At 39.0% G+C, this 25375-nt stretch overlaps 2 protein-coding genes across 8 annotated transcripts in view; one reads left to right on the forward strand and one right to left on the reverse strand.

Moving 5' to 3' along the window:
- The window catches only part of p3h2 (prolyl 3-hydroxylase 2), a 75704-nt gene extending 61672 nt beyond the window's left edge, over positions 1-14032 (forward strand). Inside the window, exons 5-15 of the mRNA XM_074635252.1 lie at positions 995-1122; positions 4195-4284; positions 4771-4811; positions 5654-5745; positions 5887-6014; positions 6107-6202; positions 6309-6459; positions 8966-9083; positions 9497-9572; positions 10142-10282; positions 12798-14032. Coding sequence (XP_074491353.1) covers positions 995-1122; positions 4195-4284; positions 4771-4811; positions 5654-5745; positions 5887-6014; positions 6107-6202; positions 6309-6459; positions 8966-9083; positions 9497-9572; positions 10142-10282; positions 12798-12890 — 1154 coding nt within the window. The 3' untranslated portion in view covers positions 12891-14032. The remainder of the gene's footprint in view (positions 1-994; positions 1123-4194; positions 4285-4770; positions 4812-5653; positions 5746-5886; positions 6015-6106; positions 6203-6308; positions 6460-8965; positions 9084-9496; positions 9573-10141; positions 10283-12797) is intronic.
- On the reverse strand, positions 13504-24273 carry ccdc181 (coiled-coil domain containing 181). 7 transcript variants are annotated; one of them, XM_074635260.1, is made up of 8 exons: positions 22932-22962; positions 20269-20378; positions 18666-18774; positions 17833-18548; positions 17245-17391; positions 15934-16091; positions 14414-14664; positions 13504-13617 (listed from the first exon to the last, which is right to left on the reverse strand). In XM_074635260.1, the coding sequence occupies exons 1-7, from the start codon at positions 22948-22950 to the stop codon at positions 14493-14495; spliced, it is 1431 nt and encodes a 476-aa protein (XP_074491361.1). In that variant the 5' UTR covers positions 22951-22962; the 3' UTR covers positions 13504-13617; positions 14414-14492. The 7 variants fall into 7 exon arrangements, with proteins under 7 accessions (XP_074491361.1, XP_074491360.1, XP_074491359.1 ...); XM_074635259.1 differs by having other exon boundaries at positions 18666-18798; XM_074635258.1 differs by lacking the exon at positions 22932-22962 and adding an exon at positions 24134-24273 and having other exon boundaries at positions 17833-18774.
- Between the last annotated feature and the right edge of the window lie 1102 nt (positions 24274-25375).

Raw genomic sequence — 25375 nt, forward strand, 5'->3', positions numbered from 1 at the left:
TCTGGTGGCATTTTTGATCATTTTTATCAATTCTCAATTGGTAAAAAATGGTTAAATTTAGCACCAAATCTGTGTGATTAAATTTTTGTTGCATTACGTTGTGTGCATTAAATACAGCGGGATTTTTTACCTCTTTTACTCCTTTTTTAATTGTTCCTTTCAAAGTTGGAAATCTGTGGCAGTTCCTACTTGCCTCAAGTCAGTAATGTGAGTGCTTTAACACCCAGCAGCGCTGTGGCCTGCTGTGTTTTACACTCCGCTGTGGCTCCGCTCCACGCTGCCGCAGTGGACGTTTGCCATCACTCAGCAGGATTTTGCTTTAGCCGCTTAAGTTTCCCTGAATAAATCCACAATGACACATTTCTGTTTGACTGAGCTCAAATCTCCAGACTCTTATTGACCCGGGAACACGCAGCTGACAGCAGCAGATACGCTGCCTCAGCCTCAGCCAAGACAGGAAGTCTTTGGTTAACCCTACGCCTTTACAAGCTAGTAAAGAATGTGTTGGTGTGTGCACTTAGTGGAAGTCCTGTAGAGCAGAAGGTGTGTATGTGGATCTGTGTTTGATTGAATATATATAAAAGTGTGTTTGCGTATGCGTTTAATGCAGAAAGACGGTACGGGAAGGTCCTGCTATGTGTTTGTCTCACTTCATCACTGACATCCTTTCGTTGCAAGTGACAACTCCTGACAAGGCCGTGTGTGCGTCTGCGTGCGTGCGTGTGTGCATTTTCCACTATGTCAACCAGAGTGCAGCGTTTGCTCCATTGTGGTAATGGTTTGGGAATGTCAGCCGTGATAGATACATTTCCACATTTCACACACACACACACACTGGTCATCCAGTTCATCCAGTAGAAAGCCCAGCAGCTATGAATAAGCAGCTCCATAGCGCTACTACAGGTCAAAAACTCTACAGCTTACCTTTAATTGTGTTCATATGTAAACCACAAAGAGAACCCACTTCAACTGTTCTCTGTGTCTCTCTCTGCAGTGGACAGGCTGGAGGAGGCGCTGCAGTGTGCTCTGACCTACTTGTTGTTCCACGAGGGAGAGGAGTCCATGACGGACAACGTGGATTACTACAGAGAGCTGCTGGGACACGACGGCAAGCCAAGAGAGGTGAGGATCTGCTTGTCACGTGGGGTGGAGAGGGGTAGATGGTACAGTCCGGAGGCTGAGAGTGAAAAATACAGTAAATACAGAATTGGATGGTTTGGTGTCCTTCTCATCCCAACTCGTCACGTCACTGATGCTTTGTCAGGAACCGTTGGCGTCACTTTCTATCACACTGGGTAGCCCAGCGCGTCAAATTATGACGCTGAATGGGCTGATGCATCTCACAAACATTTTATTAACTTAAAATAGGATCATTGTGTTTGTGTAAAAACTGCATTTGTGAAAGAATAGGTGAATCGGCATCAATGACTGACTGAATAGATGAAGAAGAGGTTAGAATGAGGAAGTAAATTGGGATGGGAGAGCTATAATAATCATTTAAGTTATTTGGATTGTACTTTCCTCATGACATGCGGAATGTCCGTATCGGGATCGCAGTTCTCCCAGTATTTTTTTCTCTCAACCCCGCCTACTTGCTCGCGTCCGAAGGAAAAAACACTTCAAAGACAACACAGCGCATTTTACCGGTAACCTGCAGCTGCACTTTTCGAGACACCATGATCAATGCCGGAGTCGGAGATGAAGGCGAAACAACAGAACTGTATAATCCTCCTGCTTCACTGAAGCCACCAGTGTGCCGTTATTTTGTCTTCCCCTTGAGTTATATAAACCACAAACTCCTTGTTGACAGAAAAAACTACAGTTTGTAGGCTGAAGAAAATTAGAGACGACTGCAGCAACCAGTGCTAAAAAAAAAAGTTAAAATCGAAAATCAAATCGAGACCTTAAAATCGAAAGTCAAATCGAATCGTAACACCCCTAGTACCAGTGTCATTCTGGGTGGTTTTAATCACCCGCTGCAGAGCCCTCCTCTCCTGGGCCGTGCACATCCCATGCCAGTTTGTAACGTTTCCAGTCAGGATGCTTTCTGTTGTTCCTCTGTAAAAGTTGACAAGAAATAGGCAGGGGATTTTTGCTTTCTTAAGGTTCCTTAAGAAATACAAGAAATATAAGCTTGTTCTCCTCTTAGATTTATAGTTGGGAGAACTTTAAACATCATTAAGGATAGTATAGTCTTCAGTTAGTTCAACAATATACTTTTGGATTGTAGGGAATGTATGGAAAGAGACTGGAGAGGAAAAGTGTGGATTTGAGGGAAAAGGGGGAGACAGGAGGCAGCAGGCCGTTTGCTGTATTTTTTGGATGAACTTGCTACTTGCTTCTTGGCAGCTGTTGCCTCTTAAAGTTTGCTTTTCGCTTGTATATGTTCTCCATCCAGCTGGACGTATTAAGCAAATTTTGCTACGTCAATGTGTTTACGACAACATATTTCTTTCTCTGGGCGGACTCTTTATTTTTTTCCTTGCCCCTGGTATTCATAATACTCTTAAAGGCTGAACGTCTGCCCGCTAGAGTAAATTCAATTTGTTAAGTCTGGCTACCCATCAGCCACTTCAGCATTGAGAATTTGTCCTTCCTAAAACTCTGATCAGCGGCTTTGAAAAGTCAAGCAGCGCCTTGTTTAAGTCTCAATTACACAACCTCTTTTTCCTAGAAAGCCTGGTACTCATTATAGCGAGCGAGGCTCCCAGCAGGACTGTGTGAATGTGTGAGACATTGCGTATGTGTGTGTGAGATAAAGAGAGGCCGACCGGCGTGTTGCAGCTCATGCTTGTGTTTTTCTACTCATAGCTTACATTTTTCTATGCCCTCAAGTCTTTCCAGTCCCGTCGGTTTACAGTACAGTCGTTGGCCCACAGATCGCCTCTCCTCTCGGCGTCCTCTCTCTCCCTCCGGCCTCGGGGAGCTCATTTACAGAGACCTAGATCTGAGCGCCAGGCCGACCGGCCTCCCTGCCAAAGAATCCTGCCTTTCAGGAACGGCGGAGGAGGAGGAAAAGTCATGTCAGAGTGCCCACAGAAGTCTCTGGAACAATTTGGGGGCTGTTTGTATTAAGGGTGCTGGAAAAGAGGGCTTCTCTTCTTTTTTTTAAACCACTACAAGAAAAATGCTACTGGATGCTCAACTCCAGCCTCCTCTCCCCCTTTCAAAAAAAACAGCACAGTATGTGGTATATTTTGTTGTACATTATATATATATATGTGTGTGTGTGTTACGTTTGATTATATGTGGGATATTTGGGTTACTGGCGGTGTCCTGTGACCGGAGCGTTTACCTTTTAAGATGGCGTCTCCATGCAGATTTATTAAGTCTGAAGAACATTGACTCAAAACGTCACTAAGATGTGCCAATAAATTGCACTTAAAGGGAGCTACAGTGTGCGGACCTTCTTTTACATTTTTCATTGCTGTCTCCTACTGGTCCTTCACCGGCCTACTAAGGTTTTGGATGTGTGCAACCACCTTTCACTGCTCAATATCTTGGTCATTGTGTTTTAATAACCACATTTAAGGGAAAATGTTTATGTTATGTGTTTATTTACGACTTAATGAATACCAGCCAATATATCATTATCACATTTTTTTTTTACTTTAATATCCTGTAAAATCCTGTAGTTGTGAACACACGTTCTGCCACAATCCAACTCAATGCAAAGCCAAAAGCAGCACCCACTGTTACTGTTTGATCCAAGGCTTGTGAAACAGCAGATTTTTGCTTTTCCATTCAAGTTTTTACTCCGGGCAGAAAACGGTAGTAAAACTGTCCCTCTGAGAGGGCACAAAGAACGAGAGAGGCCATCACACTCTATTAGTCCCGGCACTGAAGCGAGGAGAGCCGAGGGAAAGAGAAACTCACTCTGGTTTCCGTTATTTAGGGTGAATGGGTGAGGACAGGAGTACACTGTCACTTTAAGAGTTTGGAAAAGTTATGGCAATGAGCTTTGATGCATGAAAGATGAATATTAAACCATTAATACTTTTATCTCTAGTTAGTGTGAGCATGAAAACAGTGCAGTGATTTAAAAGATGATTCTCTCAGCTAATTATTTTCTTTGCCTTATCTGCAGTTATTTTCCTCCTACACATCTGTTAAGGACAAAAGCATGTGTTTACATTTACCGTAATGACTCAGGAAACTGTTCGCCATAACCGTTTGGTGTGTTTGTGTTCCCAGGAAGCTGCTTGGTACCTGAGGAGGCACAAACAGGAACTGGCGCTCCTTCTGATAGGCAGCAAAACCATGGGTGTGGAATTTACAGAAGGGGTGAGTCAACAGAATACAACATTATCTTGTTCAACTCTTGTTCATTTTTCATGTGTAACTATAAATAAATGCTAAAACCCGACTGCAGGTATTTATTGAAAAATTCAGTGCCCTTTAATTCTGGGATTTGCCCAGAAATAAAAGGAGATCATGTAATTTAACGGGCTGTTATCCGTAAACTGGTCCACATGTGTCTGATCCAGAGCAGATCTCCTGCTGGGTGTGTAAACGCATTAATGTGCCTCTGCTGCCGGCTGACTCAGAGCAGGGTAACAGGTGTCTGGCACGGCCGCCATCCACTACTGTCTGCTCAGATAACAGCGACACCTGCTGTCCACTTTGACACACGTCATATTTCACATGTCTTTGTACAAAGCAGTTATGAAATCAGTCACATTGGTCATCTTCTTTATATAGTTATTTACTACCTGGCACCAGAGCTTTTGAAAGTAAAAAAATGTGCATTTCCTCTTCTCTTTCTTGCAGAATTACTGGGGCAGCTCAGGTGGAAGAGAGAACTCAAACAGGTAAAGAGATCTCTGCATCTGTAAAAACTTTGAAGTGTAACATCATATTTATTACAATACTGTTTATCTTCTCATTACCTGAGGCGTTTTCCTATACAGATGACATAGGACAGACACAGTTAGTGACTAGCTGATGAACGTAGTGGAGCATTTAGCAGCTAAAAAGACAGATATTTCCCTCAGCAGTTGATAGAGACAGAAACAGAGCTGAAGGAGAATGAATATTGGACTGACATTCATGAGGTGGCCAGATACACGACTTCAAATGAATGATAATTTTCCCTTGTATCTGCTGGATGTGTAAATAGGCAACAGATTTGCCATATCAACTTAAACTTAATGATAATATGTCAGTGTTTGCTTGTTTCTGCTTCCCCCAAGTGGCCAATAAAATCAGTTATTGCATGTTTAATGTTTAAAATCATAATTTTTACCCCTAATTAAGGGTGTCGCAATATACCAGTATTGACAATAACAGTGATATTTAAAAATGAAATATTGATATTGTGTAAATAATACACATCAGATAATAAGCGCAGAGGAGTTATTTTTATTAAAGTTACTAACCGTCACCTTAAATCATGTTTTTGTACAGTTATGGTTACAGACTCTCTCTCCACCTCCCTGAACTCGTATTTTGAGTGTAATTCATTTTCCAAAAAAAGACAAAACGCACAACAAACAAAGTTAAAGATTGACTGATGGCATTATCCTTTTTTTCAAATTTCTATAGTTATCGCGATAATATCGTTATCATGAATTCTTTTGGCCACGATAATCATGTAGTGAAAATCTGGTATTGTAACAGGTCTAATGACAAAATACATTCTCTGTTCTATCAGGATTCCCTCCGGTACAGACGGCTGGATGGAGTATGTTCCCATTTCAGAGAAGAAGAACGTCACCGTCGCTGCTCCACAGCAACTCAAAGAAGGTAAAAACCTTCATTACAGCCAGAGATGAAGCAGAACGGGAGTTAAAGAGAAAGTCATTAATGTTAAGTTAAATCTTCTCTGGCCACCCTGGCTGAGATAACATGTTGCAGTCTTTAAATACTGCTGTTTGATCTGTGTAGGTGGCCCCTTGGTGTACGACAGCGTGCAGCTGGTGCAGAACTCTGCAGCCTTGAACGGGACCCAGCGAGTGCTGCTGGATCATGTTATATCTGAGGAGGAGTGTTCAGACCTCAGACGCCTGGCACATGTAAGGACATTACACAACACTGATAAAATAATTATTTTAATCTTAACTTTAAAGCTTAATTCTGTTTTTTTTGTTTTTTTCTTGTCTTCCAGGCTGTCACCATGGCCGGAGACGGTTACAGAGGGAGGATGTCTCCACACACTCCCAATGAGAAGTTTGAAGGAGCCACTGTACTCAAAACCCTGCAGGTAAGCTGAACATAAACACATGATTACATCCCTCATCCAACCAAATTAGATTTCATTAAAATGTGTCACATGTTACAGTCTCCCTTTTGTTATTTCTTCCCTGCAGTACGGCTATGAGGGCAGAGTGCCGATGAGGAGCGCTCGCTTGTTCTACGACATCAGCGAGCGAGCGAGACGGGTTATCGAGTCTTACTTCCTGCTCAACTCCACCCTGCACTTCTCCTACACACACCTGGTGTGCCGCACAGCCATCACAGGTCAGAGGTCACTCACACACAGAAACATACTTCACTTGACACCGAAACACAAGCTACGTTCCAAATCACATACTTTTTTAAACTTTTAGTACGTCCTGCGGCTGCCCTTACAAAGGTATGTAATGTTGCATGCAGTATGCATACAGTTGGGGCGTACTACTTCATCTCAACATTGCACCTTGAACTTTAACCCTCTTGCTCATATATCCACTGCGCAGAGGATTGTGGGTCAGAATAGCCAGAAGGGTATGTTGTTTTGCATTCTGAAACATGCAACCAGATGTAGGAGGACATATTTTTGGCATACTGCATTCGACATGCTATGTATTGGGACATACTAAGGCTTCGTCCAAAATCGCAAACTATACACTACATACTGAATATGTGTACTATTGTTCAACATACTTTTGTGTGAATAAACAGTAGTATGTATCTTTTCGGATGCATGGAGCTATAATTTACGTTGTCAGTTCCTGAGAGCCTCCTTGCCGGTTGGAGACGTGTAACCATTGTAACCCCGTGCCAACCTCATGTGACCAAAACGACGGTTTGTGAGAATCAAAGTCTGAATTGATTAAAAAAAAAAAAAAAATGTTATTGACGTTACAGAGCTGTCCGTCAACGTCTTTTATGAATGTTGTCATCACTACTGCATTGCATTGTGGGATATTTATGCCGTAATAGTGTCCAGTGTTGCATTCTGTAATATTTCACCTGAAATAGCATGCAATCTGCGTACTACTGGTTCCATACTAAGATTTCGGACATACTAAAATATCTCACATACTGTTTTAGCGTACTAAATAGCATGTTAGTAAGGAATTTCGGACGCAACCTGTCTTTTTTTCTGGCATACTAAATAGTATGGTTATTAGGTAAGAGTTAGAGGAACTAGAACTTTTTTTTCTCGTAAAGTTATGACTTTATTCTCGTAATATCACATCTTTTTTCACGTAAAGTTATGACTTTATTCTTGTAATATTACGACTTTTTTTCTCGTGAAGATATGACTTTATTCTCGAAATATTGCAACTTATTGTCTCGTAAAATTATGACTTTATCCTCGTAATATTACAAAGTTTTTTCTGGTAAAGTTATGACTTTATTCTTGTAATATTATGACTTTATTCTGGAAATCTCCGATTGTTTTCCCTAATACTCCGTAGTACATTTGCACTTTGGCCCTCACGGCATTAGACTTACAGTATATACTATATATTTAGACTATAAACTGTATGTAAGCTGTATATAAATAGATATTAGAGAGACCTGTTAAACTTCCTAACACTAGCTCTAAGCAGCTTATCATTAAGATTTTTTTATGAATAAAAATTCAATCTTTTATTTCCTAATAATTTGAGTTGTGTGTTTTCATGCAAATAACTACTATAGATGACTATGACAAAGTAAAATAATAACATTTATATTAAAAAACAACATTTAAAATTAATCAGCCAATATGGCTCATTGACGATCAGCAATCTGTATTTGCCGCAAAGAAAATGTGATCGGGGCATCTCTTAAAGTTATATTTTTCCCTTTATTTTCTACTGATGGCTGCGATCCATGACTCAAAACCGCGATACAATCCGAACCGTGAGTTTTGTGATTCAATTGTGGTTTGACTGCAGATTTAGCAGTTACTATTTCTGTTGTCTGTTCTTTGGAGCATTATTGAGTGCATCTTACTAATTTAACGTACCGTGTTTGTATATTTATAGTCTGTATTATTAGGGTAATAACTAAATGGCTAGCAGGCTTTACTAAATGTAAAGTTACTAGACATCATATATTGCTTCTGTTGGAGCTCCACCTTGTGGAATATTCCAGTGTTACGGCTAATTTCCTTTTATATTTTTCTGCACACCTCAAATGTTGATGCAAGTGTGTAGCGGTAAACCTGCCTGTATAAGAGTATTTAAGTGTCTTCCTTATACTCTTGTATTTCAGGTATATTGGTACATTCTGCTAATATTCCGTTATATATTGTTTCTGGATATAGCAGAACCACACATACATACAGAGACTTGACATTTACAACGCATCATACCTGTACTACTCATGTGTAATCCAGCTCTTCTAAAGACTGCTGTTCCTTCCTGGTAGTGGTGAATAAACAGCAATATTGAGCTTAGTCCCTTGATTGCCAGTGTATTCCTTCTGACTGAGGAAGATTCAGGTGTTGCACTATTCCACCAGCTACAAGACGCACCCTGTGCTTTACATACATACTGTTGTTTGATATTGAGTCTTTAACGGATACTCTTAAGAATAAGCTTACACTTCTGTTCTTCAATAATTACAATCAAAACAGTTGTGAGGGAAAGAAAGAGATTTTATAAATGCTCCTGTCATCCTTGATGGTTCACATACTGTATGATGAGGTAGTGGTAGATTTCAGAACAAAAGGCCCAGGAAGAAAAACCTGGAAAAGTACAGAGGACGTTTGATTTATTGATATCTATATATTAAATTATCTATTTGCATGTTGGTTGTCCGTTCACAGGCCAGCAAGATCACAGGAATGACCTGAGCCATCCCATCCATGCTGACAACTGTCTGCTGGACCCCGAGGCCAATGAGTGCTGGAAGGAACCACCAGCGTATACATACAGAGATTACAGGTATGAGGCTACCACTGTCAACACAATTAAAGATAATAATTAGGGCTGTCAATCCATTAAAATATGCAACTTTGGAGCGTTATTTAACCTCCTTCTCAACAAACTAGTATGACATGGTACCAATGGATTCCTTTGGTTTTCTAGTTTCATATGATGCCAGACTCTATCTTTAAAACTGAGCCCGCTACAACCTCCTAAAGATCGATATCACAAGTTGTGTTAGAGAAATTACTGGTGTTAAAACTAATTTGCGTTAACGTATTATCATGTTTACTTTGACAGCCCTAATAGTAAACCCACTTTTCAGCAGCTGTATTACACAGTGAAGATGAATAACAGTCACTATCATCTCTCTTGATTTATATGTCGAGTCTGTACTGATCTCTCCTTTACTTTTTTATTTCTATTTTCAGTGCACTGTTATATCTAAATGGAGATTTTGAAGGAGGGGAGTTCATATTCACAGAAATGGATGCCAAAACAGTCACGGTAAGATGGTTTCTCCTGAGATGATTTACTAAATGATTTTACTGCACAGGAAGGCGGTGGACATGCTTATGTTGCAGTTTATTTATTAGTTCACTAAAATGTCAATTTATGTTTGAATTAAACCTTAAACAGGTTTTGTTTTTACAAAACTGACCTGGTTCTGGTTCACCTTTTGTTGAGGAATGGAGAAAGAGACTTCTAGTATTCTCCCAACATTTAGCCAGTCTCTTTTTTTACTCCCACCTTTGGCTGAAATAACCACAACACTCCTCTAAAGGAGGTTATATGATGGTTAAATAATATATTGAAAGGGAGGAATCATTTCAGGGTAATGTCTTCCTGCTCTCTATGGCAACAAGCATTGTACATGACATCAAATGGGTGAAAAGAACAAACAAATAGTGTTTTCATAAAAAGACTTTATGATCAGCTTTGATGCTCACTTGGGATTACACTCGTGGACCCTCCAGCAGGACAAATGTCTGCTTTAACAACCAAGTTGACTGTACATAAAACAGTGAAGTGTTGGTCATGTTTAACCTCTGCTCTGTCTCCTCCATCCTCTCCAGGCATCAGTGAAGCCCATGTGTGGCAGGATGGTGGGTTTCTCATCAGGAGGGGAGAATCCACACGGTGTGAAGGCCGTCACCAGCGGGCAGAGGTGTGCCGTCGCTCTGTGGTTCACCCTGGACCCGCTCTTCAGAGAACTGGTAAGCTAATGTTTCAGTTTCAAGAACTATTATCACCATAGTAGGATAATAATCACTTTGCTTCCAGGTTCTTCCTAATTTTATTTCCAATTTTGGATTAAATACAAGTTGTAAAAAAAAAAAAAAATAAGCATGGTGTTAAATTGGACATTTTGTGCTATGATCTGTTTAATTTCAAACACAAATTCTAAACTTTTTATTCTTTGAAAGGAAATAACATGTAATTATGACAGGCATGATATAGTTTATGATCAAATACCTGCAAAACTGATGACATTCCCATCAGCGTCAGCTGTACTTTGTGTTTACTGTTAATTGGCAAATGACACCATGCTAACTACGGAGGACAGAACCTGCAAAAATAAATAAATAAGTCATTAGATGTAGCAAAAATATTGAAAATAAATCAAATTAATTGGTAAAATATGACATGAATTGATATTAGTTTAGATTTTCTTATTTATTTATCTTTGTATTAATTCCCTTATTTATTTACTTTTATGTTTATTTTCTTTCTGTAGGAATTTCCCTTTGCATTTTACCCCTTATTTATTTTTTCTTTGTACATTTCTGTCTCATTATGCAAATGAGGGAACTGTCACTCAACGTGTCATCATGGGGTCAGGGTGCATGACTATATGCTAGCTAGCTAACGGTGTCTGCTTCTGCTTATCAACTTCATTCCCGGCTCCGCACGTCATCAGCCCCCACTGCCGCCTCGTACCGCTACAGGTGTGCAGATCAGATCTAGCTTGAGCAGAGTCTTGGTGGCGTTGTCGCCGAGAGGCGAGGCATGTTTCCCGGCGACGGTTGATCTGCACACCTGTACCGGTACGAGGCAGCAGCAGCAGGCAGATGACGTGCAGTGCAGTGCGGTGCCGGGGATGAAGCCTGGAGTCGATAAGCAGAAGGATAAACTGTTTAGGTAGCTAACATATAGTCATGCACCCTGACTCCATGATGACACATGTGGAGTGACATTCCCCTCATTTGCATAATGAGGCAGAAATGCAAAAAGAATACAGAAAAAAATAAGTTTGGGGAAATAAATATGGGGTGAAATGCAAAGGGAAAATCTTGCAGAAAAAAATAAATATATAAATACAAATTTAAAATAAATTTATAAATTAACAAAAAGAAATACATAAATAAATTAAAGGGAAAATTACACATTAGAGTAAATATATAAGGAAATTAATACAAAGATAAAGAAGTTAATTAAAACAGAAATACAGTATCAATTTGTCACATTTTATCAATTAATGGCTACATTTATTTTTTAATATTTTTGCTACATTTAATGATAAATTTATATATTTTTTTGATTTGGCAGGTTCCGTCCTCCTTAGCTAACACACTAAATTAAGATGCGTTTGTGTTTAGCTCCTCACACCACTTTGCATAAATAGAGCCATCAGAGAGCTGCTAGCATGGCTGTATATGCTTGTAGTCTTGTTTCATCTGACTTGATCTCAAAACAGCGCAGCTTTAAAGGGATAGTTTGGGTTTTTTGAAGTGGGGTTGTATGACTTACTTATCCATAGTCAGTGTATCACCTACAGTAGATGGCAGTCAACACGCCCCTAGTTTGGAGAAGCAGACGGGAGGTAAGCACAGAAGCAAAGCAATGTACTGCTGTGGACAGGGCCGGCAGCAAAACGTTTTCTAGCCACCTAAAAACTCAAAATCCGTTTCAGTGTACGCTATATTTATGATATTTTCACCGCTTTACCTTGCCGTCAGACAGCCCTTTCTGACGGGGAACTGAAGCCATTTTATTCATCTATGGTCTCTCCAAAGCCACCAGACTCCATTGAAAAAAACTCTAATTACTGTAATTTTACTGCTGCTGCTGTATTGGTTAGTGCTGTTGTGTGACCTTGGTGAGTCCGAACTAACCAAAGTCACACAATAACACAAACAAACTCACTCATCAAGGCAGCGGTAGACCAGCAACCCCCGTGATCTGCGAGGTAAAATTACTGGGGGTTTTTTCCAATGGAGTCCGGTTGCTTTGGCAAAAGCACAGATACCGACTTCAGTTCCCTGTCTCACAGCACGGTAAACTAGCGAAAATATACTAAATATAGCGTACAAAATATGTTTTGCTGCTGTCCCTGTCCACAGCAATACATTGCTTTGGTTCCATGCTGTTACTCCGGTCTGCTGCGCCAAACTGGGGGCGTAACTGTGATAATACACTGACTAAGTACCTCATGCAACCCCACTTCAAAACACACTATCCCACAGTTTTTTTAATTCATAAATCGTGGAGGCATTATACTTTTGGGTTGTCCCACTGGAGGGAATTTCTTCAAATTTAGCACAAAGGTCACTGACCTCACAAAACACGTTTTTGCCCACAACTCAAGAATTCAGATTCTAATTATGACAATTTGACACAAATGTCTATTAGGATAAAATTAAATGATGACATGTTGGGACAGACATCGATGTAAACTGCAACTTGACTGGCTGGCAGAGGCGGTAATTCTAGTTTTTTTTCCTCTCCTAGGAGAGACTACAGGCAGACGAGGTGATCCAGGCGTTGGACACACAGTCTGTGTGGGGTCAAGGCCTCAACATCAACCCTAAAGATGAACTGTAAAACCCCATCCCCTTCTATCAAATACTTCTATATATTTTAACTATTTATTGAATCGACTTTTGGATCAGAACTTTTCTATTTTTGTACTATTTGAAGTGCAAGATTAATAATGTCATTTTTGTGTTCTCAGTCGTATTTTTTTAATGTTTCTCTACACACAAGTACTTGAGTTTACCTTTTGCTCTTTGTCTTTCCCTCCAGTGACCGCTTCTAGTCTAGAAAAAAAATCCAATTCACTTTGTTTTATTGTACCTGGTAAGCAGGCGGTTTCATTTAAGACTGATCATATCCGTAATCTCACTGAACTGTGAAGAAGCCAAAGAGAAGAACGGTAGTTATCTTTTTTTGTTTGTTTTGAGTTCTTGTTCTGGACAACATATCCAATATTCAGAAACACTGTACAGATATAAAAAATAAAAAAAAACTTTAATTTCAGTGGTCAGTATTTCAAAATAATCCACAAATGGTACTGTTACATATGCAATTATTAACATTATGTTATTCAATGTTTTTTCAGTGCCAGTAATAATTTTCAACGTAGGCAGTGCACTGTTTTTCTAATTTGGGTACCTGATTTTCAAATAGCACTCATACAAAGAGTTTAAGAAAGAGATATGTTCTAATATGCTGAATATTTAATGATCATGCACTCTGTCCTTCTCTGTGTGTCTACTACTTTGTCCACTTTTCCTCCTCTTGTTGGCGTGATGAATCACTCCCTTCCTTTCTAGGCACACAGAGCAGAATATACTGGTTTACATGTTCACTGACATGTTTTACTTTTATTTATGTTTTTAATAATAGACAGCTGCTGTCGTAACTGTCTGCATTTAATATGAGGAACTTTTTATCATAAAAGTTGTCAATCGTTCCTGTTTCAAGGAATACATATTTGTATCTATCTTTTATGTCTTTATATTTGTGTTGATGATAGGCCGAGTCGTGCACTGTAAATCCAATGGAAAGAAACGTACAAAGAGTTGCTTTTTTTTCCTACATAGATTCAAACTGCTAACCAGAAACTTAAATCCTGTCGTATTATGAGGTTGGCCACTTTTGTTTCACTGATATTTAATTCTGAAATGCTGTAGCACACCAAAATGTTTGTGTACATGCCTATTAAAAATATAAAATTACATATATTTAATGGTGTATTTTTGTTTAATATATTCATAATTCATTATTTTGTATCAAGCAATAATGCCTTTTAAATTAAGAAACTCATATTTCATTGCTTTACAGTTTAAGCTGTTCAAGTAACCTATCGTAAACTTGAAGTATATTTATGTAACCAAACACTCTGATAAAAGGCATACAGTAACAACTGGTTTAGCTCTTGTATTTAAGCTACGCCGCCCTGTAGTTTATGAAGAGCTCAATTTAAAGTGCATCTGCCACTACAAAGTAAAAAATCATTCACTCAATACATTTTCTCACACTGAGTAGAGGTCACTGCGGTGGATTTAACACAGCACAGAACTAAAACAAAACCCTAGCAACAATTCAACACAGAATAAACTTACATCTTTGTTGCCCAGTCTGTGGTTTTTGATGAGGGCTATGTGAGGTGTGAATCCAGCAGACATCTGGGATTCATTTAGTTCAGAAGTGGTGGGCCAGGTGTTCGTTGAATCTGAATGTCTTGGTTTCGTTGACGGTACACAGCAGATCCCTCATGCGTCGCTCGCGGCGTTCGTCCAGCACCAACCTGCGGGAGCGCTCTCGGGCCGCCTGCTGCGCCGCTCGCTTCTCCGCCCGTTTTCGCTTCAGCCACCTGAGGACGGGAAGAGGATCAGGAGTGAATTTACCCTTACGAAAAAAGCTTGTGAAATACAATCTCTCACATGTGAAACCAAATAGTTTGTCTTCAAATTCACACGTGATAAGAGACATGTTTTTACCTTAACATGTACATTTTAAGATAAACATGTCATTTCTAAATGTGTGAAAAACATATTGGTAACACTTTATAATAACCATCATTCATAAATGGTAAATTGATAGTTAAGTTATTTTACTGTTTAACAATGAAATTATAATGTTTACTAATTATTAGGGATGCTATAATTTGTTATTTTATCATTAGGTTGTGTAATATGAAATAAATATAATTTATATGGTATCATAGCTTATAAGAGACGATAATTAATAGTTTACTAAAGTAATCGGAATGTAACTAACAGTTTATTACTGTACACAACATTTTATATACTATATTAAGTATTCGATAGTGAATACCAAATGATTTGTAAACTTTTAAGAAATCCTTATCTATACGATTTACATCTATAAACATTACATAGGTAGATGGACCCTAAACCAATGTTTAACCATTGACAAAGTATTAACTATCTATCTTAATGTTTATAGATGCTTTACAAAGTATTTAATAACAATTTAACAAGGTATTATAACCGTCAGTTGCAACTTTATAATAGCCATCCAAATAATTTTTAACAAAGTGTTACAAATATCCAGTCCATCTATCTATGTATTGTTTATAGATGTTTTACAAACAATTTCTTAAAGGTTTACAAATCATTTTGTAATCATTAAATACTTAATATAGTATATAAAATGTTATGTGCGTAACAATAAACTGATAATAGCTACTTTACTAATGTAATCAGAATTTAATTGTTATTATCTCCTGTCAGCTACGATACAATATAGAATTTATAAACTAATTATTTAATATAACACAAACTACTGATAAAATAACAGAAATTATAGCATTACTTATAATTAATAAACATTAATTATAATTTGATGGTTAACAGAAAAATAACTATTGACTAAATTTTAATAAACTACCAATTTACGGTTCATAAATGATGGTTCTTATAAAGTGTTACCATTAACTTACTATTAAATAACTATGAATTAATTAATATTTGAATACTAACTAACTTTGTGTTATGAAAAAACAACAACAGTATTATACTGTGTATATGAGGATACAACATCAAGAGAAACATTGATAAACTTTGAGAAGTTGTGAAATAATTTGGCACTTGAAGTGAAAATGTAAAAATGAACTCACAGTTTGAAGGCACGTTCGCACTCCTCGCGGCTGCGTAGGAGGTAACCACTGTCCTCCTCCAGCCTCTTCAGCTCCACCAGCTGTCTCTCCTTCTGCTGCTGCTCCTGCTTCCTCTGAAGCCACAGCCTGTAGGACTCCTCCGGGTCGCCGGAGTCTTTCTGCACGAGGACGCAGAAATGCATCCGGTAAGAGTGAAAACAATGGAAAACATTTAGTATAACAATGTTTTTGAATTGCCCAGACTAGTGCTGTGATGTGCTTTTCCTTGTATTTTCTGTGAATGAGGTTGTTTGTTTGTTCAGGATTATTTGCTCAGCACACAAACAGTTCTTCTAAATAATACATTTATTTTTGGTATACTTTTATACCAATACTTAACAATAATTTTGAATGCATGACTTTTACTTCTAACAGTATTTTTACACTGTGCAGTAGTAGTGCTACTTTTAAGTAAAAGATCTGAGTACTTCTAACTAAAACAGTACTAAACACTGATTAAAACAAATATAAGAGCATGATTTATACTGTAGACAACCGACAGTCCTACCCCTGACTCCACATACTGTATTAAAGGGACTATTTGTAACTTTCAGAAATGCTTGTTAACAGCGACACCTGTGGCCGTGAAATCAACGAAAGTCAGCGTCGGGCTCGCTCTAAATATACCTGAACGAGCGTCGCTCAAAACAGTGAGGCGACACACGTCAGCTAAAACCACAATATCACTCTATATTTCACCTGCTTGGCGGTAATGTTAGCTGACCAGACGAAGGTCTCTCCATGAACATGATTTAGATCTGATCCTAGTGTTGGCTTTTCCTGCCTAAGTGCAGGCTGAAGCAGCGGGGCTCTGCAGCGTGTCTCCCTGCTCTCTCCGCCCGCAGCCGGAGAGAGCAGAGGAGACACCGGCACCCGGTCGGTAACGAGAAGACAACGTAACTCTCTGAAGAGCTCCGTCACTTCACAAGACACGGGAAAGCTCTGTTGGTCTGGAGGAGCTGCAGCATTTATTTCTGCCCAAATGTCCCCTGTACATTCACTAGATATTCTCAGAGCTAAACTAACTCTTCTGCAGTGTGTAGTGAGCGCGCGTTCCCGTCTAGAGGTGGAGGACGCGCGCGCTGTCTGAGTGAAGGAGAGCAGGCAGCGGAGACGAGGCTCCGGCCACACGCGAGCGTGCATATGCGAACGCGCATGTGTGCCGACCCGCTACATTGATACGCTTAAAAAGTTACAAACAGTCCCTTTAAGCCTATATCACTGCTGTACATCTGCGCTTTGTTATATCGGTGTGCCCCCTTGTGGTCGTACCTTAGAATTCCTACTCTCCATCTCCTGGGCTCGGTGGATCCTTTTCTCCTCCTCAGACTGCCCTCTCTTCTTCAGCAGCCAGGCCTTAAACGCCAGCTCGTTCTCCTGCCTCTTCTGCTCCTCTTCCTCCTGTTTCCTTTGCTCTTCCTGACATAGGAAGCAAGAGAGAACAATGATTTAAGAAATTACCAACAAGCCTCAAAGTCGAAATGCTGTTTTGTTGTTTTAATGTTAGATGTGCTACTTTCACTGGTGAGATTTAAAAGGATAGTTTGGGTGTTTTGAAGTGGGGTTGTATGAGGTATTTATCCATAGTCGGTGTATTATATTTTTGATATTGATTTTTTTAGGTGAGCCTTTCTTTTAGGTGACTAAAATATGTTTTGCTGCTGGCCCCGTCCACAGCAGTGCATTGCTTTGGTTCCGTGTGGTAACTCCTGTCAGCTTCTCCAAGCTGGGGGCGCGCCGACCGTTATCTACTGTAGGTAATACACTGACTATGGATAAGTACCTCATACAACCCCACTTCAAAACACCTGAGCTATCCCTTTAAGAATGTGCAAACGTTTCATTAACCTTCTTTCCTACCTCTCTGGCCAACATCTCCTTCCTCTCCTGGATCCTCTGCAGCAGCTCTTTCTGCTGGGGGGAGAGGGAGTAGGTGGCCTGGCAGGGTATCCCGGTGGCCGACTGCACACGCCGCTTGCTGTCTCTCCTCTGGCTGCCTCTCTGGCCGTGGCTGGCTGAGCTGGGCCTGGTCCTGGGCTGAGCTGGAGGTCTGGGGGCACGGAGGTGATCAATGCCGGCACGAGGATGAGGAGGGGAGGAGGACTTGTGGGTCTTACCGGAGCTCACAGTCTGCTCCGGGTGACGGGGGGAGGAGCTGTCACTGTAGTTGTTTGCTATGGGAGGGAGAAGTCCTTGACTCTCCACCTCTTTCAGGCTGACCAGGTCAAACTTACCATCCTTTTCTACAAGGACTCTGCCCTCCTTTACACTTCCCTCACTGCTCTCCCCAGCCCTGCCAGATCCTCTACTCTCCTCCCGAGGGGAAAGTTTTAGCTCAGAAAGCTTCCCTGACACTTCAGTCTCTGCTTCTGAATCCTTGTTGCCCTGTGCCCCCTCCACCTCACCAGTGTTTCCATTTTGCAGTGGAGGCACCACCAGATCCACCAGCGTTGCTTTAAAATGCAGCCGCCTGCGCCTCGTCATATCCGGAGCTTCCTGGTCCCGCAGCTCCCGATTAGCCTGTTGGATCTTCTCCAGAATGTACTTCTTCTCCTCTTCTGTCTGGTCCTCCATCCCTGGAGGAGGTGGGACTATAGGTGACGATTTATTTGGGCTGTCTCTGTCTGAGTCATACTCTAATGGCTCCATAGGTGAGGGCCACCTCTCTTCATCTTCTTCCTCTGTTTTCTTACCTTTCTTCTCCTCCTTGTGGCTTTTCGGCTTTCTTTTCTTTCCTTTCCGTTTCTCATCCTCCTCTAGTTCTTTGTCAATTTCTGCTTCTATGTCGACGTAGTCAGGGCCCTGTGGGGAGGAAAGACAGACACACTGCGTTCATGAAGGTAAATGAATGAGCAGCATCAATACTTAGCAGGTAATAGGTGTGCTGGTGTGATAACAGACATGTAAGTGTGTTCATCAATATTGCATCCAGCAGTGGCGTACGGTGAAAGTATGTCAGGTTTCACATGCATACAGAGATGTGTGCCAGGTCGGGTAACTCAACACTACTCACTGGTACACTTTCACAGAGCAGGGTTAGGGACATATGCAGCACCCAGTCAGTGCAGTAAGTAGAGCAGCACTCCAAACGTAGTTTCACACAATAAAACAAAGAAGCACGGTGCTGGTAGAAATTTTTAATTCGTTTTTATTCTATTTTAGTTGTGACTTTTGAATTTCATTTAGTTAAGTTAGTTTTCAGAGTGTGTTTGCTAGTTTTAGTACTTAAAGGGAGATTTGTCAAGTATTTAATACTCTTATCAACATGGGTGTGGGAAAATATGCTTGCTTTATGGAAATGTATGTATATATTTATTATTGGAAATCAATTAACACAAAACAATGACAAATATTGCCCAGAAACCATCACAGGTACTGCATTTAGAATAAAATATATGCTCAAATCATAACATGGCAAACTCAAGTCCAACAGGCAACAACAGCTGTCAGTGTGTCAGTGACACACTGACTTGACTATGACTTGCCCCAAAACTGCATGTGATTATCATAAAGTGGGCATGTCTGTAAAGGGGAGACTCATTGGTACCCAAAGAACTCAATTTTATTCACATATCTTGAGGTCAGAGGTCAAGGGACCCCTTTGAAAATGGCCATGACAGTGTTTTTTAGCATAAGTCTGGAGTGTTATGATGCCAGTATCTTCACTCTAGCTTTAAAACTGAGCCCGCTACAACCTAAAAATCACAAGTTGCATTATGTGTTAAAGAAATTTGTGGCGTTCAAACAAATTTGCGTTAAGGCGTTATTATCGTGTTAACTTTGACAGCCCTAATATTTAGTTTTACAGTAGTTCTAGTTTTTTATTGTTAGGGCCAGGTATAATGACTCAGAAGTACGTTGCTAAATAAACACACAAAATACATGGTTGGAGAACTATGTAGGAATGGCCATAATGTTTAATGTTTAATCTTCACGCCATTTTAGAGTCCGATGTGAAGCAATTGTGACACAGCGCCATCTCCTGGAAGGTCAAGTCCGTTCAGTTTCTGTGGGTCAGTGTCACAAGAGTTGACAGAAATTCATGCTTCATCCATTTATTGGTTGTGATATATTATAGCTAAAAAGACAAACAAATTTACATTCATTTTTATTTTATTTATTGGTTTTTTACCCAGGCAATATCGATTCAGTTTAGTTTTAGTTTTTCTTGAAGGATATAGTTTGTATTTAGTTTCAATTCCCTAAAAATATTTTTCTCTGCTTATTTTCGTTTCAGTTTACTATAAGAACCCTGATGCAATTAGCCTGTCCAGTGATCTTAGATAAATTACTTACCTGGTCCTCACTCCGGCTTTCCTCGCTGATCAACCAGTCCAGATCCTTCTCAAAGTCGTCCTCATATTCCTCCCGAGGCTTTGTGGAAACCACCTTTGTCATAATCTTCACTGGAAGAAGATCAGAGACAAATTTCAGACAAGATTCTTTTTTGCAAGTATGGGGGTGAAATGATGACATAAGTCCCTGTACAGTAGGTCACTATGGTGCTGTAACCCTTTACTTAACCTCTTCCACTCGTTGAGGGCCCCTGCACCTTCAGACAACTTTACTGTCTTTCAGAGTCTGGAACAGGCTCAGTTTTAAAGTTAGAGTGAAGTTACTGGTGCCATACGAAACTAGAAAAACCTAATCCATTGGTATCACGCATGTCATGCTAGCTTGTCGGGAAATAATGCTCCAAAGTTGGGCTAAAAAAAGCAAAAAAATGGCCATTGACATGGCCATTTCCAAAGGGGTCCCTTGACCTCTGACCTCAAGATATATGAATGAATACCCACGAGTCTCCCCTTTACAGACATGCCCACTTTATGATAATCACATGCAGTTTGGGGCAAAAACTGCAGTTTTCGCATGCAGTATAAATGTGTTATTTTCGCCTATTCTAAAATAATGTCTTTGAATAGTTCAGCATACTGGGGTCCCTAAACAGTCTTTGAATTACATTAATTGGGTTTCACTGTTAAGCTGAGACTCTTGTGGATCCAATGAGCCCAACTGTATTCATTTGTGATGATGTTAGTCCCCATAGTCAGACCATTTTTTTAAAATATGACCTCACTGTATAAAATGACCTGTGGTGACCTCTAGGATAATCACAGCCCCATGAAACTTTACAACTACAAAACTAGAGACCTAGGGCATTCAGAGGATGGATGACTTTTTGACAATAAGGGGGTTTCTGAGCAGTTTCCAGAACAGAAAGCACTTGGCGGCAAGTGTTGTTTTTTTTTGCACCAAATCTGTGTAACAAATGACATCAACCCAAAAAATTGCTGCAACAACTTATGAGACATAATAGAGCATGGGAATGGCCATCACAAACTTCCATCATAATGTTCTAATCTCTTATACACTCTTACACATTTTAATTAATTAATTAATTTCTATTTCTGATTTATGGAAGGAACAACTTGACACACAGTGCTTATTCTTCATGTTCCCAGCTTTCAGATGATGCACACCACTTCTATGTGATATGTACTGTTGACCTGCTATCTCCCCCTAAAGACCCCCTGAACCCCCTAAAATTGGTCTATGGAAAAGAGGGGTGGAGTGGAAAATAAATGACTTTTTATATCAAAAAGTCATAATTATGTGCAGAGAATCACTACCATGATTCCTTCCATCCATGCAGTTTTACTCACGCACTTATTTAAAAACAATTGCAAATATTTCTAGTAGGCAACAAGGTGTGGTTCATTTAGCCTATATCTAATAACATTGTAACTTGTAATTACTTTCTCTAATAGACACTTTAGACACCTTGTAGATGCAGACATTCCAAACACATTATGCTTTAAGTTATTTGGCTCGCTTTACTCACAGTTGTGGTGACTTGTTTGGTTTGCTCTAATACTCTAATAAAAATGATAAATAAAATAATAAGTAAATGATAAGTAAACTTAGCTATCTTTACGTTAAACGGTAAACGTTAACGGTTGAGTCTCTCGTCGGCGTCTTCAGACACTAATTGCCAACACCTGATTCTAATTGGCTGATGGAGCATTTTGGGATTTGTAATCCTGTAGTTCTCTATGGCCTACAGAGGTCAATATTGCTTTGATCATTCACCCAAACAAAAAATAGAACTGGCTCAAAAGTATATCTTATCTTATCTTATTTTTTGGTTTGATACCATTTGTTTGTGCCAACTCTAACCTTTTTTAAATTACTATTATGTAATATTAATATTAAAATACTATTTTTGCATTTTATTTGAATACTAGGATTTTGTAGATATTATTTTTTAAATGTATTAATTTATCTTTTTTATATATGTTTTTATTTTTAATTTTTTTTAATGTTAATATTGTTTTGCATTTATTTGATTTGTGGACCAAAATGTGACAATTTTCATATAAAAAATCAATAAAATATTAATTATGAAAAAAAAACTGCATTTAAAAAAACTGCATGTTTTTTGCCCCAAACTGCATGTGATTATCATAAAGTGGGCATGTCTGTAAAGGGGAGACTCGTGGGTACCCATAGAACCCATTTTGATTCACATATCTTGAGGTCAGAGGTCAAGGGACCCCTTTGAAAATGGCCATGCCAGTTTTTCCTTGCCAAAATGTAGCCAAACTTTGGAGCGTTTTTTTTAGCCTCCTTCCTGACAAGCTACAGCCTCTGAAAGACAGTAAAGTCGGTCGGTCTCAGGGGATTAACAGACATCATTGGGCAGGTGTTGAACTCTGCCATTTGAAGACCCATATAACTGTGGATATAGCCATATAACAGTCTTTTAATTCTGAAACAGTTTTTAAAACGTTTGGAAATATTTATGCCTTAAATTTCAGTGTTACAATTATCAGACACATGGCAGTCTCATTAAAGTAGATATTCTGGTGCAAATAAAACTTAATTTAATACAAATAATAAAATATGACTGGAATGTAAATTGCATTATAATGTGGACATTGCAATAATGTTTTATTTACCATTATATGGCCACCTCATGACATCAAGGTAGGTGATAGCCAACAGAGGTTAGAGGTTGGATGAGTGGCAATGCTAGATATCATATGACCTGCATGACTGTTAACAGACATACAATACATAGCCTCGCCTACAGTAGAGTACGGCACAGATCAGGGTATCTACGGGGATAATCAAAACAACATCACACAAATCCAATTACAAGCAAAATATACCAAATTATACATTCACTTAAAGGTCCCTTATCGTGCTCATTTTCAGGTTCATACTTGTATTTTGTGTTTCTACTCGAACATGTTTACATACTGTAATGTTAAAAAAAACGTTATTTTCCTCATACTGTCCGCCTGAATATACCTGTATTTACCCTCTATCTGAAACGCTCCGTTTTAGTGCATTTCAACGGAATTGCAATGGAATTGCAACGGAATTGCGTTGCTAGGCAACAGCTTGGGTCCATGTTTACTTCCTGTCAGCTTATGTTATTCACATACATTGCAACAGGAAATAAACTGGGACACATTTAGAGAGTTTACGTTTAAAACCGTGTAATGGTGTAAATATTGTACATTGTACGGCTTGTTTTAAATGCACAGTTTCTGAATACAGGCTGTGTATTTCTCCGTATATTGAACGTTTTGATAGTTTAACAGTATTTATATAGCACTTAAACCTACTTTATAATATATAAAAGACATGGAAATCTCACTTTTTACATTATGGGACCTTTAATATTTTTGTGTCCCATGGATTAAAGGAGCACCTGGGTTTTGGGATTATTGTGGCACTAATTCCCAAACATCTCACATCCCATTACAGAACAGCACTATAGGATCCTTGTGATGGGGATTGGTCGTCACCTATTGGACAGAAACCAGTACTACTACAAGGTTACCAGTTAACTATTTTTCTTGTTGTTTTTTTGGCACAAATATGCCCTCTGCTCTAGGATATGTTTACAGTAGCTATGGTTCTGTTGTGATTCAATTTCACTGACTACAAGGTGACGAGTTTATAGACTATCCTGTTTATTTTTATAGCTCTATGGGCTATAAAGATAAACAGGACGGAGACAGAATTACGAGGCTGACTTGTAGGGCACAGTTCGCACTAAAAGGAATCACATTAATCAAAAATGTTTTAGCTACTGTGACAATAACACCAGTAAAAACAAATGTGGCAATATGATTGTAAGTAAACTCACCAGCAGCAGGCTTTTGCGTATTATTCCTGTTGAGTTAAAAAGCAGTGAAAGAAGAATACATCCAGCCGTGTTGTTTTGAGACTAATTGACCCACATAGTGCCTGGTAGTCTGCAGAGCAGCACCTGTGTGCACATAATCTGCTTCTAGTCCTTCTGCAGCCCTAACAGGTTTAATAGACCCGTCGTCATAGAGACCGACAACACGCTTTACTACTTGCGCATGCGCACACGACACAGGGCTAATGAAATCTCCATGTACACGAGTATAAACAGTATAAACAAGGGAAAATAGACAAGTTGTTTCCCTTCCGTAAAAAAGATCATAAATAATCGTGTAGGGAATTTTAAAGGTTTACTATAAAAATTAAACATCACTGTCTGTCTATGCCAGTTACAGTATCATAGGAGATAACGTATCAATAACATTCCCTCAGTGAAATTTAAAGGTCCCATATTGTAAAAAGTGAGATTTTCAGGTCTTTTACATTATAAAGCAGGTTTAAGTGATATATAAATACTGTTAAACTATCAAAATGCTCAATATACGAAGAAATACACACAGCCCGTATTCAGAAATTGTGCATTTGAAACAAGCCGTTTGGATTTCTGTCCATTTGTGATGTCACAAATATACAATATTTAGACCATTACATGGTTTTAAACCTAAACATTCTAAATGTGTCCAAGTTTATTTCCTGTTGCAGTGTACGTTAATGACATCAGCTGACAGGAAGTAAATATGGACCCAAACTGTTGCCTAGCAACGCAATTCCATTGCAATTCCATTGAAATGCACTAAAACGGAGCATTTCAGACAGAGTGTAAATACAGGTATATTCAGGCAGACAGTATGAGGAAAATAATGTGGGGTTTTTTTTAACACTAAAGCATGTAAACATGTTCTATTAGAAACACAAAATACAAGTATGAACCTGAAAATGAGCACAATATGGGACCTTTAATTTCGGGCATATAGTCCATAGAAGAAAACAATAAAGATTTGATAAATTATCCAAATAAATAAATAAAATCTATCTATACCAAATTTGTAATGATGGGATATTTAAGATTGTTTTATGAACAAAAGTTAATGTAAGTCTGAACAATAAATATATAATATAATTCAACTTCTGTCTGTATAGATAGATAGATAGATAGATAGATAGATAGATAGATAGATAGATAGATAGATAGTAACTTTATAAATCCCGAGGGAAATTGAAGTTTCCAGCATCACAGTTC

The sequence above is a fragment of the Sebastes fasciatus genome, chromosome 5 (assembly GCF_043250625.1).
Source record: "Sebastes fasciatus isolate fSebFas1 chromosome 5, fSebFas1.pri, whole genome shotgun sequence".
In the NCBI taxonomy this organism is placed as follows: domain Eukaryota; kingdom Metazoa; phylum Chordata; class Actinopteri; order Perciformes; family Sebastidae; genus Sebastes; species Sebastes fasciatus.

Bases quoted from the DNA above. Each gene is read 5' to 3' on its own strand.
- ccdc181 (XM_074635255.1), bottom strand. The intron at 18,799-20,268 runs GTAAGTAATTTA...TCATGAACGCAG, and splicing joins AAAGCCGGAGTGAGGACCAG to TGTGTCTGTCTTTCCTCCCC. The intron at 14,665-15,933 runs GTGAGTTCATTT...TCCCGTCCTCAG, and splicing joins TGCGAACGTGCCTTCAAACT to GTGGCTGAAGCGAAAACGGG.